The 19,148-nt window shown below is 38.2% G+C and overlaps 1 protein-coding gene across 8 annotated transcripts in view; it reads right to left on the bottom strand.

Moving 5' to 3' along the window:
* Nucleotides 1–266: 266 nt before the first annotated feature.
* LOC100617752 (kynurenine/alpha-aminoadipate aminotransferase, mitochondrial) overlaps nucleotides 267–19,148 on the bottom strand; it is a 59,679-nt gene continuing 40,797 nt past the window's right edge. For 6 of the 8 annotated variants that reach the window (XM_056802893.1, XM_056802895.1, XM_056802892.1 and 3 more), the window contains 3 exons: nucleotides 18,774–18,880; nucleotides 17,266–17,367; nucleotides 11,681–13,560 (listed from right to left, as the gene is read on the bottom strand). In XM_056802893.1, coding sequence (XP_056658871.1) covers nucleotides 13,519–13,560; nucleotides 17,266–17,367; nucleotides 18,774–18,880 — 251 coding nt within the window. In that variant the 3' untranslated portion in view covers nucleotides 11,681–13,518. Of the gene's footprint in view, nucleotides 286–806; nucleotides 9,933–11,521; nucleotides 11,582–11,680; nucleotides 13,561–17,265; nucleotides 17,368–18,773; nucleotides 18,881–19,148 lie in introns of those variants that run through there. The other 2 variants (XR_008912958.1, XR_008912957.1) reach the window with 2 other exon arrangements.

The raw sequence follows: 19,148 nt of genomic DNA on the forward strand, positions 1-19,148 counted from the left end.
AATTAGAGATGTCCCAAAGTGGAATGGATTACCTCAAAAGGTTGTCGTTTCCTTCCTCTTGGAAGTCTTTAAGTAGAGGCTGCATGACCCCCTGTTGAATATGTTATAGTAGGGATTCTTTTAGGTAGGGTTGGACTAGATGCTCCCTGAAGTCTTTACATTTCTAAAATTTTGCATTTCTGTGTTAGATGCTATAATCACCAACTTGTTGGCTTCCTCAAAATGCACCTTTTTTGTTGCCTACATTTCACTTTTGGATGTCCTGTGTTTCAGTGACCCCTGGATCTATAAGACGAAAAATACAAAAACAAATGAAAAGTCAGAAAAAAAATGCTTAAACATCCATCCAATAAAGATCTCTTGTTCACTGATCACTTGGATGAATGGTGTCGGAAGCCAGCCCCATCACCGTTGTCTCCAGTCTCAGTTGCAGTGCGCCAACATTTATCTCATGAGATGGGAATCTTCTGATGGCAGCGGCTAGATTAGAGCTGCAAAGTGAGTTAGAAGATGTCATTGGAAATGCTCCTGTGGAAATAATTCCTCCAGATGGTAGAGACAGATCCTGGCTATGTTTGTTCTCTGGGACTCAAATGCCTTTGAGATAGGCAGCTGTTTATAGGGAAGTGTTCACCATAATGAATAACTTGGAGCAAAGACTGAGGCATGTTTCATGCTCCTCAAAATAAAATTTCTGATTTCTTAAAGAGCTAGATTTTAAGTGGCTTAAAAATTAAGTAAAACTAGCCAGAGCTTCAGGAAATGTTTTGCCCAGATGTTTATTATCAATAATGGTTTAAATGAATTTAACATATAGATTGTGGCCCCACTCTATTGATCTCCACTCCACGGGCAGGTTGGTTCCCAGATTTTGGATACTTCTCCCCCTCAGGTTCTTGAACTAATCCTAGGGGGTTGGGACAATTTCCCCCCTAATATTGTTCATGATCTCCTATTTCATTTATCTACCCCCCCTAATATTATTCAGTAAGTTACTTTGTCTCTATTGTTAGTTTGACCAGTTGCCACCTTCCCTAATATCAATTGCTAGCAAAATTTTCAACATCAATGACCAAATTAATGTTAAAAAGGGATATTTACTGAGAAGATATAATATGAACCTAAGTATAAAAACGTCTGAAACTGTGATTGTGTCCTCTTTTACCACCTTGATCCCTGAGGAGAGAAGGCGCACAATTAAAGTGGTTGTGAAAACGTGTGCTAAGTGCTTTACAATTATTATCTCATTTGATCTTCATGATAGTCAGGGGAGATAGATGCTATTATTATCCACATTTTACTAATGAGGAAACTGAGGCAAACAGGTTTAAGTGATGTGTCCAGGATCACATAGGAAGTAAGTATCTGAAACCAGGTTTGAACTCAGAAATTCCTAACTCTAGGACTGATATTCTATCCACTGAGCCACAAAGTCATTGGGGAAGGGGAACACTAAGAATTTTGGAGAGGCTTTTTGTAAAAGGTGTCCTTGAATAAAAGAAGTGACAAGAGGTGAAGTGAGAAGATAAGTCCATTTTAGGTATGGGGGACTATGTCAAGATACTGGAGGCTGAAGATGAAATGTTTTACTTGTGGAACAGTAAAAAGGTCAGAGGAGTGAAGAGTGTAATATATGGTAAGACTTAAAAGGCAGACTGGAGCCAGACAATGAAGGACTTTCAATGCCAAAATATGACTATATTTTATCTTAGAGAAATTGGGGAGCCATCAGAACTTCATGAGCAGTGACTATTAGACATCTAAAATACTTAAAAGACACTGTATATACATATCTACCATTTAGTAAGGCAGTCCCTACTTTTCATTACAGCACTATCATACATGCCAATCAAAGAAAAATGGATCATTTTACCTCTTTGTATGTTTTGTCCCAGAAACTTTCTTAACCTTAAATGATGGCCATATCTTAGGAAATAATGATGCCAACTGAGTTTTATATGACTGTTTTCGAAGAGGCACTGATGAATGAATAGATAAAAGATAGGTAATGTGAAGAACAATTTATGGCACATACTTATGTAACATCCATTCGTTCATTCAGGCAACACTGTGAAAGGAAATTCTTCATTCTCTTTGTCTATTTTGAGTTAATCAATCAAGAAATCCCTACTTAACCATCAAGTAAGAGAATTGACAAGTCACTTACTTAGAGATCTCCATCCTTTTAACTCAATCAGTCAGAAACTTGTGAATCCTTTGATAAGAGTTTATACCCTCAGAGGATGAGAGGTGGATCCTACAGACACTGCCCCCCTGGACAGCACTAGGCAATTTGGAAGCTGTGATTGGCCCCTGTGAAGAGGGGAAGGGACAGGAAGTGATGTGGAAAAGGGACTATAAAAAGTCTGGAAATTCCTGTTGTGAAGATTAAATTTAACTCTCCCCTGATTGTGAAGATTAAATTTTAACCCCTGCCTATTTTTAGATTTAATCACCAAAAGTGTAAACATCCCACTTAATTATTAAGTGGGAGGTCTGTGACCCATATGTGCAATAGTGGGCAATAAATCAGAGTTGACTGACTGCCTCCTGGGCAGTCCTAGATTATGATTTGTCCACATAAAAAGTGGAGGAAGACACAGGAAGTGACACAAAAGAAAGTGTCTTTAAAAGGGAGTGACAACTTCCTGAGTTCAGTGCTACTGGCTGGTGGAAAATCTGCTGACTGGACCTGAGACCCTGCTTCTGGTGAGGCTGTTCTAAAATCTCTTCCTTTGAACTGACACATGGTGTGTGAAAAACTGACTCTTAACTGCTGGATTTTCTGAAAACAAACAAACAAACTAGCCTCAGGAGAGCCTTACCTCTTGAGAGAGACTTCTCCAGGTCCTCATCTTTGCTGAGGCCTAAGGACTAATTCTCCCTGCCCAGGTTGAGCCAGGGCTGGGAGTAAGTTACTTAGTGCTTAGGCTAGATATCTTACCCTATCCTCTCTCTGATTTCCTTCTTCATTCTTCCAATATTTTGTAAATAAATTTAGTAAATAAATCTCTTTGGAATAAATTGAATTCTTCTCTACCTTATTTTAAATATAATCCAGTCAAACCTTTTTATATAATTAACCCTTTTTGCTCCTTACACTGTCTTTGTCTCTTCTCCTTTGGACTTCTTTTTTGAAGGACTGCTGCTTGACACTTCTCCTTTGAATGTCTCCTCAGGACTCTCAGGAGAGATTCCTGCCTTGATTGCTCTGCAAGGAGACCCTCTTTGCTCGTTGACCGTGGGACACACCCTTCAGCATGAGTTCTGTGGAGAGACTCTTTTCCTTAGATCCTGCATCTGCTTGCTGGTGAGTGACTTACACATGGAGATTGGAACTTTGTCAGGGAGTGAGCTGAATTTCATTGGATCAGGACTTAGGGTAGGCTAGGCAATTCCTTATCTCTTTCCCTCCTACATTTTATACTTCAACTTTTTCCTTTCCTCTTTATAAATAAAAGCTGCTAACAGTTTTTTTTATGGCTCAGGGATAATATTTTTATTTTGACAACCACAACATTGAATTTATAACTCTCTTGTTTAGTCAAAACTCCAATTTAACCCTTACAACATTCACTTATTTATCATGTAAAACACACCCCCATATTGGTCATTGTTGCAAGAGCACATTCATACAAAAGCAAAACACCAAAATAAAACCATAAATACACTGATGTGAAAGATAATATGCTTTGATCTGTATCCAACTCCAACAGTTCTTTCTCTGGAGGTGGATAGCATTGTCATAATTTTTTAGGATTATCTCAAATTGTTGTATCCCTGAGAGTAGCCAAGTTTTCACAGTTGATCACCTCACAATATAGCTATTACTATTGTAAAGATGAATTTCGATTTGTGACTTAAAATCTAGATTTAATTGGTCACCAGGGGAAATCCCAAATAAAATAAAGTCAGTCTTGTTATCTTATGGTAATTTAATTAATATAGAGGGGAGGAATTAAGGAGAGGGAAGGAAGGGGATATAGGATTTCTCCCGCCTGGCCAGGGGGAATTTAAAAATCCCTGCCTCTAGGTCTCTGAGGAAGATTAGAGGCTTCTAGGAGGATAAAGTTGGAAAATAAAGGAGGAAAACTCAGACAGAAACTCACCACCGAACCGGACAATAGCTTGTAGTCAGGCTAAGATGCTGAAAGGCTCAGCACGCTCCTCTCAGCTAACTTTCCACCGCCAATAAGAGAAAGAGAGTATTATTTTTTGAGAGATGAAAAATCCCAAATATATAGACCTTTCACCCTTGTGTCTCCTCCTCTAAACTTTCATATCTACCAATTACATCAAAGGCTTTCTCCAGGACTGCCCATACTTTTAGTTCTCACCTTCTTTGATTAGATTATAGCTTTTGAGTTACTTAACACTTCTTTGTTAAGTTCACCTTTTGTTACTTACTTGACCTTTTTGTGATTAATTTAACCTCTATAGTTACTTAACATGTTTTTGGATTAACACCTTCTTGTATTAAGATCTAAAAATAGACTTAGCTTAGTGTTCTAGCTTTACTATAAGGTTAGAACTAAGTACCTTCATTGTTCAATCAGGAGATTACAACTTTATCTTCCCCTACAATAAGGTTTAAGTAGGGTGGAGTAATTTAACATTTACAATTCCCCCTGATGATCATTGGGAGACTAGTCTCCCCATTAATCATTTAACATAATCATCTTGTAGTCCTAAAGCACTTCTAACTACAGATGTATACAATATTCAGTTTCTAAGAGGAAATCACAATAGTTAGGGAGAAATAGAAAAGAGAGAAAGCAAATACAATGTTTTGCTAGGTGCACTGACAAAAAGCCAAATTAGGGGCAGTCCCCTTTGGCATAAAAGTGTACATTTAAAATACATGTTCAATCAAACTTCAGTTCAATCAACCACATCCAAAGTTCATTCTTGATCTTCTTGATGTAGTGTAGGTTTTCTGGCATCTTTCTGCAACAGTTCATTCTTTGGATTTAGGAGTTAGCAAGCTTCTTCCTTGAAGATCTTTCTCGAAAAAAATTTCAAAATCTTGGATTCTTATTAAAATACACTATGTACCATGTTCTCCTGGTTCTGATTATTTCCCTCTGCATCAGTTCATGGAGATATTCCAGCTTTTCCTGAAATTATCTTGCTTATCATTCCTTATAGCACAATAGTATCAATATCATATATATATATATCAATATATCAACAATATGGACCACATTTTGTTCAGCCATTTCCCAACTGATGGACATTTCCTCAATTTCTTAGTCTGTGCCACTACAAAAAGAGCTACTACAAATATTTTTGTGCAGGAAGATTCTTTGTTCTTTTTTATTATCTCTTTGGGATACAGACCCAGTTGTGGTGTTACAGGATTAAAGGGTGTGCAGTTTTATGGCCCTTTGGAAAGGGCTCCAGATTTTAAGCAACATTTATTAAGGACCTACTGGAAGTGCTGTGCTAGGTACCAAGGACACAAGCTAAAGAGTATTTGCCCTCAAAAGTTGCTATTTGATTAGAGGAAGGCAGAAGAAAGGAATAGGACATATAGACTGATAAATATACTACACACTCTACATCTAATGTATATAACTTTACAATTCCATTAAGATAACAATTTTTCCCCCAAATGAAATGTTTTGTTTTGTTTTTTTTGCTTTTTGGGATATATTAGTTGTATGGCACAACTTTCCTGGAGAAATCAGGATTCTGATTAGCTAGCATAAACCATTTATTGTGCATCAAGCAACACATTTATCATCAAAAGAATTCCATGCTATTTCTACTTAAAAGGGGAAATCCCTTTTTTATTGTTGGGTTTTTTGTATTCTTTATTTATAAAAAAGTACATTTTTCCCCCACTACATTTTTACCCAAGATTTTTCCCCCCAAAGGGGAACAAATCCCTTGAGTCAGAATGGGGAATCTGGTGGACTCTCCTGTAAGTGAAGGCACAATCAAAGAACTATACAGAATACATTGAAAAGTCTTTACTTCATAGATTCTTGGGGGAATAGACCTAGAATTGAATGGGACCTTAAAGACCATCTAGTTTAACTTCATCATTTCATAGATAAGGAAACTGAGTTCTGGGGAAGTTAAAAGGAACTTGCTCAAGTTCATACTGGTAGTAAACAGTTGAGTTGGAATTTGATCCCAGATACTAAATACAAAGCTCTTTCCACTATATCACAGTGCCTCCTTTGAAAAACATTAAAAAAAAAAAGGCTTAATGAGGCAACTAGATAGCTCAGTGGATTAAGAGCCAGGTCTAGAGATGGGAAGTCCTAATCAAACCTAACTTCAGATACTTCCTAGTTGTGTGACCCTGGGCAAGTCCCTTAAACCTAATTACCTAGCCCATAATGCTCTTTTTGCCTTGGAACCAAATTTTATTATCAATTATAAGACAGGAAAACCCCACAACTTACATTTTTTAAAAAATTAAAAATTTTAAACATAAAAAACATTTTTTTAATGTTCCCATTGTGATGGCAGGCTTTCTCCTATATAGAAATGTCATAAGGTCATAGCTGGAAGAGTTAGAGGCCATCTAGTGAGCTCCTCCATTTTACAGATGAAAACACTGAGGCTCCAAGAGTTCTCATTTTACAGATGAGGAACATGAGGCTGCTCCCAAGTGACTTGTCCAGGGTTATTCCTAGTGGTAAGTGAGGCAGGTAGGCAGCCCAGTGGGGAAGATGCTGAGCTTGGAGTCAGGAAGACTTGAGTTCCAATCCTACCTCAGATACTAACTTAGCTGTGTGCTTCTGAACAAGTGACTTAAATTAGGATAATAACAGCATCTCCTTTCTAGTGCTGTTGTAAGGGGAAAAAAATGCGATAATATTTGTAATGTGCTTGACACTGCATGGGGAACCTAGGAAATGCTTGTTGCCCACACCTCTCTCCTTTTTCCCCAATGAGCGGCAGGAATCACATCCCCATCATTTGATCCCAAATCTAGCATTATTTCCCCAGGGCAGGATTTTATATAGATGAAACCTCATTTTTAAAACTCAAAGTAATATATATCATGAAATGATTCTTTATGCCTTTCAATGAGGCTTAAGCAAGGTCGACAGGATAGACATTTGAACCCAGGCTGAACTATGGCGACCAGGACGTCATCAAAAGGGTCAACCACACTGGCCACACCAGCATCAAAGAAAGCCTGGCCATGGGCTCCCTCTTTCCTAACCTGGGAGCCCCAACTCCTCTTATCTCTCCTGGTGTCTCCCCTTTCCTGCACACCCCTGAGCTTCTAGCTGGACCTGGACCGACCGTACCAAGGAAGAGATGAACTGGGAAGTTGGAATCGCTGGGTCTTCAGCCCTCCTTTTGTTTGCCCCTGCCCAGCATTTGGCTCTGCTTGAGTTTGATGACCAAAGCCAGTGGGGTCTCTTGGGTAACCACGCCTCCGACCTTCTCCCCGAAAGCCCAGTAGCTGCTTCCTGCCCCACGCCCCTAACTCCTCCCAGCGCCAGGCTTTGGGCTATTGTGAGCGCCATTTTGTACACACGTGACTTGTCCAGTTATCAATTCAATAAATTCTGTTGAGCAGGGGAAAAAAATCCCAGTGTTCCTCCAAGTGTGGTTTGGTTATTCCAAAGTGTGCTTCCCTGGCCACCACTCCCCTACGGGTGCCAGCTCACCCATAAAAATGTAAGCTCTTTCAGGGCAGGGAGGAGGGAGGGGGGAATATTTGCTTCCCCCCCCCCCCACTTTCTATCTACAGCTGTTAGACCAATGCTTGACATAGTGTAAGCACTTAATGATCACCTTTTTTTTTTTATCCATTCTTTTATTCGTTGGCAATAGGAATGAAAAGAATTATAAAGTGAATTAATGCCGAACTCATTTGTGTCCTGGGACACTCACTTTCATTGGCTCGTTGTGATGAAGTTGGGTTTATACATCCTTAAAAAAGGTTCTAAAACCCTTCGATTCATATTTATCCTGCTGGATTTTTTAAAAAAATAAGTTCTTAATTTTAGAAGTTACTGCTGGTTACAAACCACGGCATCTGGGTGTGTCTTCAAGGTTTATACACATTGTCTTTGAACTCGCCCCATCTTCATCACCCTGGCCTAGATAATTTTTTCGCTTCTTCCCTCTGGCTGTTCACAGCTGAATTCCCTGGGCTTAATGCCATTAAAAATGTGTTTACTGTGCTACAACAAACCATATGGTGCTTTGAAAGGGCCTTTATAATTATGTTTTTAAAAATTCAGGGAGAACCCAAACTCTTCCTCTTTAAATGATTCAATTAGATGTTTGCTTTTTAATTATAGCAACTAATACTCCAAAGAAGATCGCAATTCAGGTGTAAGCAAGGAAGGAAATCAAGATATGGGATAGAATGTGAATTTAGGGTAAGGAAAAGGGTACTTGTTTCGACTACGGTCAATGACAATCAATTTTCCCAAAAAGATAATTAAAATTCCATAACATTTTGTAAATAACAGCTAGCATTTATATATTGCTTTAAGTTTTGCAAAATGTCTTATAATTATCATTTTATTTTATCCTTTTAGCAACCCTAGGAGATGAGGAAAAAGAGGCAGAGGTTAAATGATTTGCCCAGAATAACAGAGCTAGGAAGTGTCTGAGGATGAATTTGAACTCAGGACTTTCTGACTCCAAATCTGGGACTCCTTCCAATATGACTATATATTTTGAGAGACGAAAGGGATTTTAGAGCTGTGTACTTGTTTCTGTAGCCTATATGTTCTTTTGAACTGTCCAGGCTCTAACAAGTACAGTCTTCATTCTGATTGCATTTATTCATTTTTCAAGAAATGAGGCAACTCGATGTAAGTTTGAAATATTTAAACATTAATTTTGAACACCAAATACAGGGGTGCTCCACTTTAAAAAATCTCTAGAAAAATCAGATTTTGCATAACTCAAATTAAGACAAGGAATTTTCCCACAGTTCCTTTAAATTAAATATTGCAAACTCTCCAAGCAACGCTAAAATATGAATTCTTATGCGTTAATTCTTTTAGGATTTGAGGTTTCATTGGTGTGGCCACTTCTTCCATGAATGTCCATCACTAGCCTTCTGCTTCTTAGTGGATTATTTTCATTATTCCATTGGAGGTGAGTTTCCTCATGATTTACCCAACAGACCCACACACTGTTGCCAGAACTATATTAGTGATTCTCAAAACTATTTTTTCCCTCTGTGGCACATTGAACTATTAATTTGGCTGGGAAAGTCAGCTGAGTTCACAGCCCAAACTGAGAATGGGCAATTTCTCTTCAATAAGGGCAGCTGTTTATGTTGAATTGTTTGCAAGTTCAAGGTCTGATATGTTTTAAGAATAGTAGGAATAGGTACTAGATCTGTAATTTGGTTGGAAATTCCAGATGAAGAATTCTCTTTATTTCTGCTGATGGGTACTTTTGCAACCTAGAGGATTCTTAGAGCAGGGATTCCTTTTATTTTTTGTCTCAGTAAACAGAAATTTTCTTTAAAAAATTAATTAAGTTAATTAATTTAGAATATTTTTCAATGGTTACAAGATTCACATTCTTTCCCTTCCCTCATCTCTTCCCATAGCCGATGCACAATTCCACTGGGTTTTACAACTGTGTCATTGATCAAGACCTATTTCCATATTATTGATAATTGCACTAGGATGTTCATTTAGAGTCTGCATCCCCAACCATATCCCCTCCACCCATGTAATCAAGCAGTTGTTTTTCTTCTGTGTTTTTGCTCCCACAGTTTTCCTCTGAATGTGGATAGTGTTCTTTCTCGTAGATTCCTCCAGGTTGTTCAGGATCACTGCATTGCCACTAAAGAAGTCCATTACGTTCGATTGTACCACAGTGTATTAGTCTCTGTGTACAATGTTCTCCTGGTTCTGCTCCTTTTACTCTGCATCACTTCCTGGAGGTTGTTCCAGTCTCCATGGAATTCCTCCAGTTTATTATTCCTTTGAGCACAATAGTATTCTATCACCAACATATACCACAATTTGTTCAGCCATTCCCCAATTGAAGGGCATTCCCTCATTTTCCCATTTTTTTGCCACCACAAAGAGCGCAGCTATGAATATTTTTGTAAACATATTTTTCCTTATTATTAGAGCTGGTATTCTTAAAACAGTTTTTGTGTTATGGATCCCTTTAGCAATCTGGTGAAATCTATGGAGCACTTCTCAGAATTTTATTTTTAAATGCAGAGAACCCACTATATTTAAATACAGTTATCAAAACAATTTTTTTAAAAGGTTGAATAAGTTAAAATAAGGTAAAAACTCTTATCTTTGGGAATGGCTAGGTGGCTCAGTGGATTGAGAGCCAAATTTAGAGATGGGAAGTCCTGACTTCAAATCTGGATTCAGATACTTCCTAGCTGTGTGACCCTGGGCAAGTCACTTAACCCCCTTTGTCTAGCCCTTACCATTCTTCTGCCTTGGAACTATATTGATTTTATGACAGAAGGTAAGGATTAAAAAAGGAAAAGAACTCTTGTCTTTGAAAATTGATCAGAGCTAAAAAGTAATTTGCCCAAGGGCACATAGCCAGTATCCGAAAGTGGTGGAATTTGAACTCATATCTTCCTGGCTCTGAGACCAGTCTCTATTCAAGAAATTATATATATTATAATTTTTGTGTGTATATATATATATATATATGTATATAAAAGTATATAACCTATATACTTTTTTTGAGTAGATATTAGACTTATACTTCCTGTGCTGGATAAGTAAAATTTATATTATGTTTATTTTTTTTTCTGTGTTTGAAATGTGGATACATCCCCAGGTCCAGTGTATATTGGGGTAAGGGACATCCCTTTTTTCACACACCACACAAAATGCCAGGGGTGGGCCAGTCAGTTGAAGTTATGGCCAGCTCAGCCTTGGAGATGCAGTCAGGAGATGCCTGCATCTTTTCTGCCAAATACTATAGCAGCAGAGGGGAGAGCTGAGAGCTCCAGGACCTGGCAGTGGCTGTGGAGGGTGGATGTAGCACAGAGCAGTGATCCAGAGGAAGAACTGACTGTTATTGACACAACACAGACAGGGTCTTGCTAGTAGCCACCAGAGGGACAAGTTGGTGCAGGGAAGTTTTTCAGAGCATCCCTCCCTCCAGCCGCCCTGGAAGCTTCAGGTGGGGAGGCAAGGAGCTGGGGTTGAACTGTTCCTGCAACAATGCAAGGCAGCTCTCCCTTGGGTGATTTCACAATGTGTTGGATCCCTTCCTGAGACGCTACTCAACCAAAGGATTTGGTATTTTCTTCCATGAAGTGTGTGTGTGTGTGTGTGTGATCATTTTCCACTGGTTGGTGAGGGGTTAAAATATTTTTGTCGTTTGGATTTTCCTCTTATTTATTTTTGGGGTATATTTCAATTAAAGGCTTTATCAGATAGTAAAACTTCCCTGGATGGGGCTTGAGTGAAATAGATCTCCTCTCCCTCAGACTGAATCCAAGCACAGTAGATACCAGTCTGATGAAGGAGAACACAGTCCTCTATGGCTTCAGTTTTATATTAATGAGGAAACTATGGGTTACTACCTTATTTTTTTCCTGTAGAACATCCTTTCTCCTTTTTCTGGCCATTCATTCTCTTTGTTCCTATTTTAGAACAAGGACAAAATTAGATGTAATTGTTGTTGTTAGCTACTGTTCACAAAGGCTAATAACACTCTGCTATAAAGCAAGAAAGCAAATGCATTTTAAAAAGCCATTCATTTATTTATTCACTCATCAATCAAACAAACAAAGTATTTAAGAATACTGCATTAGAGACAGGGAGACTTGCAAGGTTTAGATAAGGCACAATTCCTACCCTCACAGAGCTTACAGCCTAGTACAGTTTTAAGACATGAAACAACTGAATTGTTAGTTCAATACAGATCCATTTGTAGACACTTGACACTTGACTTTTGTAAACAAAGCTATCTTCTAATTTACTCTTTATTTTTCTTTTCTACCTATTGATAAAGAATTAGAAAAGTTCAAAGGTTTCTCTGGCTAATGAAGAATACTTACTGGAGAGTCTCTATTATTTGAAATTTAAAAGAGTTATTGGATAATTCAAGCACCATTTAATTTTAATTCAAAGTGAATTTTTCTGGGGAGGCCTTAATCTCCACAAACGATCTTTAGTCATCACAAAGTACCCTTACTTGCTTTGTTCACACTTGGCTTTACTTTGAATCAAACTTTTTATAAGAAGTATGGGTTGATAATTTCTAGAATGTTTCAGTTGACTTTGAATTCTTGAATGACAAGATGATATGATTTCTTACTCTCTGGTATAGATCCTGCAACCTTGGCCTTACTTGAACATATAAGGTTCTCTCTGTATGGTTCCTAGTATTAGGCTAGTCTAATTCAGACTTAGAACACCTTTGCATGTGCTTATTGATAGTTTTAATTTCTTTATCTGAAAATTGCCTATTCATGTCCCTTGCCCATTTATCAATCAGGGAAGGGCTTGATATTTTGTACAATTGATTTAGTTCCTTACAAATTCACAAAATTAGACCTTTGTCAGAAGTTTTTGTTATAAAGATTTTTTCCCAATTTATTGCTTCCCTCCTAACGTTGGTTGGTTTAGTATTGTTTGTACAACCCCTTTTTAATTTAATGTAATCAAATTATTCATTTTATATTATGTAATATTCTCTATTTCTTGTTTGTCTTAAATCTTTCCCTTCCCATAGATTTGACATGTATACTATTCTATGTTCACCTAATTTACTTATAGTTTCCCTCTTTATATTCAGGTCATTTACCCATTCTGAGTTTATCTTGGTGTAGGGTGTGAGGTGTTGATCCAAACCTAATTTCTCCCATTCTGTTTTCCAATTCTCACAGCAGTTTTTGTCAAATAGTGAGTTCTTGTCCCCAAAACTGGGATCTTTGGGTTTATCTTATACTATCTTGCTGAGGACATTTATCCCAAGTCTATTCCATTGAGCCTCCTTTCTGTCTCTTAGCCAGTACCATACTGTTTTGACGATCACTGCTTTAATAGTACATTTTAAGATCTGGTACTGTTAGGACCCCATCCTTCACAATTTTTCTTCATTATTTCTCTTGCTATTCTTGATCTTTTGTTCTTCCAAATAAACTTTGTTATAATTTTTTTCCATTTCAATAAAAAAAAAGTTTCTTGGTAGTTTGATAGGTATGGCACTGAATAAGTATAAAACGATAAATTCTCTCTCTAGTATTCACTACTTGACTGCCAGTAAGACATAAGAAAATTCAATCAGATGAAAATTCTTAAGAAATTTCCAAGCAATTGAAAAAAGTGGTTTGGAATGCAATCTATTGCAATAAAACAACTAGAAAAAACAACTCTGTAGTCAGATTTTCTATAAAAATCATAATGGCCCATTGTAATTTTTGACAGTCATTAAAAAGCCTTTCAGTAATGCAACATCCATGATTAAATCTCTAAGAAAGCACAGGTATAATCTCACCACCAATTTCTTCTTTGTGAAATATGAAAATTGACAATGTGGAAGTCCATGAGTAAAATGATTCTGCTTTTTCTTCCTTCATAAAGACTCTTTTATAAGTTCAGCCAGTCTCTGAAAAGCCTAAAGTGAAAATAAAGAGATTGTGAGAGAAGAGAGAGCTCTGAATGTTATCTTCTCTCTTTCTCTCCCCTTCCCTTCTCTTTCCCTTCCCCTTATTTTACTTTCCTTTCCCTCTATCTTTTCCCTTTCCCTTTCCTTCCCCTTTCCCTTTTCTTTCTTTTTTTGATATTATTATTTGGGAGCTAGGAGGCATACTGGACTTCCAAAGGTCTGTGTTAGAAACTGTGTGACTCTGGATATCACTTAACCTCTCAGCCTCCATTTTCTCATCTGTAAAATGGGGATGATAAAAAACACCTGCCTCACAGGGTTGTTATAAACTCAAATTAAATAACATTCTCATAGGAGAGTTTTGCAAATCTTTAAAAGAAGCAATTTTCAAACCTTACAAAAGCACTATTATTATTACATTGTTTTTTGTGTACTCTAGCAAAATGCCATCACTGTCCCCTTAACATTCTTAGGAACCAATGTGATAGCTAGGAGTCTTCTGCCCTTTTGTTTCTTGGGGGTCCTATCCTTTATTGGTCACCATTTCCATATTAAAAGCATAGATATGATTGTTTTAGGGGAAAGGTAGTTGTATGCCCACATATACATTCATTAATGTAAATGAATGGAAAATTTTCAAATGGATTTCAGTTTTTTCCTATTTAATCAGTTTCCTCCCATAATATACAACTTCATTAACTGTGAGTCAGGATCAATGTTGTAGCCCAGACATCCTGGTGTCTCTCTGGCTTTTGATTCTTCTGATCTCAGCAGTGCCATCGATGAATGTTGAGCCAGACTGTCAGTAGGTCCAGTCCTTGTGATCTTCTCACCTGGGACACTCCAAGTATTGAAATTCTGTCTGTCTCTAACTTAAAGTCTTAGAGAGTCACCTGATGCTCCAAGAGGTCTGAGTGATTTGTTTAAGGTCACACAGCCACCATGTATCTATTCGAGCCAATATTTGAACCCTCATCTTCTTGATTTCAATCCAGGGCACTCACTAGCCCCCCCCCCCCCTTGCCTCTCATATAGAGCCACAATTGTTCCTTTCATTGTAAGACTTGAAGGTAAACGTCTAACTTGATGTATGGTTAAAATGTGACTATATTACTGCCACCTCATACAAACCAATAGGAATTCTGCTTTCATTTTTCCATTATACATTCATATTTCATATTTACTAGGCTTAACACATGAAAGTTATTGTATTTACTGAAGACAGTCTCTTCATTTTCATTCTATTTTTTTGGAGATTATTTTAACTTATAAAAGCAAATCAATTCTCTTTCATGGTGTCCTGATAATCTGTCAACACTGCTCAGCAGGCTGGGTAAACCCATTTATGGAGGTGTAATAACAATAAAAATAAAAAATGTAAATCCTTACTTTATTAGAATGAATCCTGTGTATTGACTCCCAAGGCAGAAGAATGGTAAGGGCGAGGCAATGGTGTTTAAGTGACTTGCCCAGGGTCACACAGCTGGGAAGTATCTGAGGTCAGATTTGAACCTAGGACCTTCCATCTTTAGGCCTGGCTCTCAGGCCATGGAGTCAACTAGCTACCCCCTATAATCTCTCTCTCTGTCTCTCTCACTCTCTCTAAAACACACACACACACACACACACATGCAGACACACACACACACACACACATACACACACACACACACACACACACACACGGATACCTCCATTTATTATGCTCATAGAGGAGAATGAGAGGGGTCTCGAGATCCTCTGTTCTGACTAATCCCTTCATGAGTAAGGTGTCCTTTGAGGAGCACCCAACAAAGAATGCTGGATATACAATCTCTGTTGAGCTCCATACCCCAAAGCCTTTCCAGCTCAGCAGGACTGGCCAGAGCTGTGGCTCAGGAGCCCGGGGCTGCCATGACACCATGAAGAAGCCTTTGAGGAAGACTTCAGCCGACACTACATCTAACGCTTTCTCATCTTTGCCCAAAAGCAGTATAACAAGGAAGCGCTATGCACCTCATGGGGATGTTTCATGTTATTCAAGTCAGAAAACTAAGAAAATCTTCACTGGGCTAGAAGTTCCAAACACATTGATAACAAATAGGGCTGAGGATGATCCATTTACTGCAGAGCAGAGGTTAGTAACCTTATTGTGTGTGGTGGCGTAAGTCCTGGTGGCAGTCTGCATTAGTCTATGGATTCTTCCTCAAAAGAAGACTTGTTGGTTATACCCAGTGTAAACCTTAAAATTTCTTAGACTTATGAATGTTGGAAATTTCCCCCATTGGGAAATCTTATACTTGAAAAATTACCTACTGATAGTAAGAACTCTATTGGGATGTGAAACTCCTTGATATGGGAGGATCCTTCTCCTCCCTACTAAAGACTACTTTAGGACAGAAACCTTTTGCTAAACAATGGAAAGGGCTTTGACCTATGGATAGAACAGGAAGTTCTTTGAGTCATGATTGATTTTAGAATCGATACAATAGAGATACTTGGAATGACAGAATTAGGTCTTGGAAACTACAATCTCCACCCTACTCAGGGTAACAGGATTTAGGAAGGGCTGCAGCAAAGCTCAAGATTTAATTATTTGAGAATATGACCTTCAACAGACATGTGCAAAGGGGACAGACCTCTGGGCGGTCCTGGCTTAAGCTAGAGCCACCATAGGCACAGGGGAGACATCGACAGTGATTGGTAGATGTGAGAACTGAGGGGAGAGAACTTAGATTTTTCCTTAAAGATAGCAGGGTCTGAGGACTCAAGGCTGCTTGCTCTCTGAAGATTCTCTTGTAGGGGACTTTCTCTGAAGGAGGCTGGAGGTGGAGGCCCTGAGACTGTTTCTCCATTTTGGTCACTTGAGTGATAGGGACTGATCTCTTTTCTTTGCCTCAGCTATCTAAGGGCTTGGGCCTTTGGCCCAGCCTAAGCAGAGGGGGTATTTAAGCCCTATTCCCTTCTCTCCCCTTTCTCTTTCTCTCTCTCTCTCTCTCTCTCTCTCTCTCTCTCTCTCTCTCTCTCTCTCTCTCTCTCTAATACCTTTCTTCCTCCTGTTTGTAATTAAAAACTCCATAAAAGGTTGACTGCTGACTTGAGTTTTCATTTAGGAATTACATAGCTGAATTCCTTGGCGACCTTAAATTAATATATATCAGTCTTTTAAAGTGATTTCCATATCACACCAGTGGGCCATGAGACTTTTCTATTGGAGATGAAACCTTCCATATATGTTACCTCCCTCCCCAAATAGGATGTGAGCTCCTTAAGGGATGATCTTATTTATTTGTATCTTCTGCTTTGTGAATATTAAGCATAAATGCTTTTTCAAGGGGCAGCTAGGTGGCACAGTGTTTGGAGAGCCAGACCTGGAGTTGAGAGTATCCTTTGGGTTCAAATCTGATCTCAGACATTTCTTAGCTGTGTGACCCTGAGCAAGTCACTTGATTCCAGTTGCCTAGCCCTTGCCCCTCTTCTGCCTTGGAACCAACTTGTATTGATTCTAAGACAGAAGGTAACGAATGATTTTTCATTTATTCATTTATGTTTTCATAATGAAGGAAATGCTAAACTTTAGTTAGAAGTTAGTGAAAAAAAAGATGTATTTTTTTTCCCATCTAAGTCCACAGACTCCTTCCCCACTTCCCCCTGAAATCTATCCAGAGATTCCTTGGCAGGGGTCCGTGAACCACAGGTTAAGAATCTCTGGTCTACTGAATAGACCACACTCACCTGGTCCATTTGTTCTGGAGAAGACAAAGAGAAGGAAGCTCTGACATAGGGACTAGGCTTTGAATCATCAATAGAGAATGCATCCCCAGGAACTAGTAATACCTAAAAGAGATCTATGTTAATTTAAATGGTTCAACTGAGTATGACCTTTTAAAAAGGTTTCTATTATGAAAACAACATTTTGGAGACTAAAAAAGAAATTGAAGTGTCCAAGAGAATGTAAAGCCTTCTAGTGATAGGAGTCAGATCTCAAATGCTTGGACTCCTGAAGCCCACATTTTAAATAAAGTTTAAGGCTATGAAAACTTGTACTATAATAAATCATATTAGCACTTACTATGATTTATGAAAGCGTTTATTAAGTGCCTAATAGTAGTTCATGAAAGATACCATATTAAGGTGCCTTCCATGCAGATTTTGTGATCTAAGATAAATACTGAAGTTCACAGATATCTTTGGGACATTGAGGTGAAAGTCAATAACTAGGTGGCTATATACACTGAACAGTGTACAAACGGGGTTGAGCAAAAGAATTTCAAAAAGGAAGAGATGGTGGATGGTACCACAAGCAGCAGAGAAGGCAAGGGCAATGATGGCTGGATTTGGCTATTGGCCGATTATTGATAGAAGATCATATAAATTTGGAGCTGGAAGGGACCTTATAAGACATTGGACACAATTTTGTTTTTACAGGTGAAGTGTCTGAGGCTTAGAGATGTACAGGGACCCAATAACAAGCATATGTTAAAGGTGGGATTCAAGCTCTGGTCTTCCTGATGGCAAGTCCAGCATGTTATCTACCATGTTACACTAATTTCATTGTCAGGTTGGGGGTGGAAGCCAATTGAAGAAAGAGTGGGGAGGTAGAAAGTAGTGAAGGAATATGGAACATTCTTCCTAGAGTAGTATGGGTGGTTCCTTCTTCACTTGGCCCAATTTATTTAATGCTCTTATGTATAGAACTCACAGCCAAAAAAAGAGTGTGCCTCCCACCCCTAATTCTTAGTGAAATTTTAAGCTATTAAAGCTATGTCTATCACATACCCAGGGATGAGAATCCATCATCCTCTGGATGCTTCTTGGTTTCCATGACACTATACCATTCTGCTTCTCCTAATGGTAACTTCTCATTTGTCTCCTCTTTCTGTATCCTCTTTTTCCTATCATTCCCTAAAGGATCACAGATCATAGGTTTAGATCCTAAAGGGGCCTCAGAGATCATTAAGTCCAACTTTCTTCTTTTATATTTGGGAAACCAAAGTCTAGAGATTAGAGATGTTAAATGACTTGCTAAGAGTCTTAGTAAATCTGTAAGGTAGGATTTGAACCCAGGACTTCCTGACTCTAGGTCTAGTAGTCTATCTGGTCCCCCACATGCATCTCAAAACATTTAGTAACAAGACTAATCGATAACTGTTTCAGAGTTCACAGCCATCAAGTTGGGAAACATGGGAAATTTCATGATCATGTAAGTAAAGAATTTACATTTTTGTTGGGATTTTTTTTACCTCTTTTTGTAAGGCCTTTTCCATAATCAGTTGTTTTGTATCAGAAATACCTTTAATCTTAAGCCACAAAAACATCCCAGCAACAGGGACATGCCATTCTGCCAAACCTAGAAATAGAAGAGAGGGGTTAAACTTCTTTCTTTATTAACTGCAGTAGTGATATCAGAGAACCTACTTGATGACACAAAGACCTAATCTGTGTCCATTTTTTCCCCCAAAGTTTTTCTCTCAAATATAACATTTAAAAAAACCCATAATTTTCAAAGTTCTAAAAATGGATATCCTATCATTTCTTTCAATATTTAAATCATCTAGAAGTAATTAAGCCATTTGGTTTTTAAAAATTAGTTCATTTGTGTGTGTGTGTGTGTGTGT

The sequence above is a fragment of the Monodelphis domestica genome, chromosome 6, assembly GCF_027887165.1.
Source record: "Monodelphis domestica isolate mMonDom1 chromosome 6, mMonDom1.pri, whole genome shotgun sequence".
NCBI lineage: Eukaryota > Metazoa > Chordata > Mammalia > Didelphimorphia > Didelphidae > Monodelphis > Monodelphis domestica.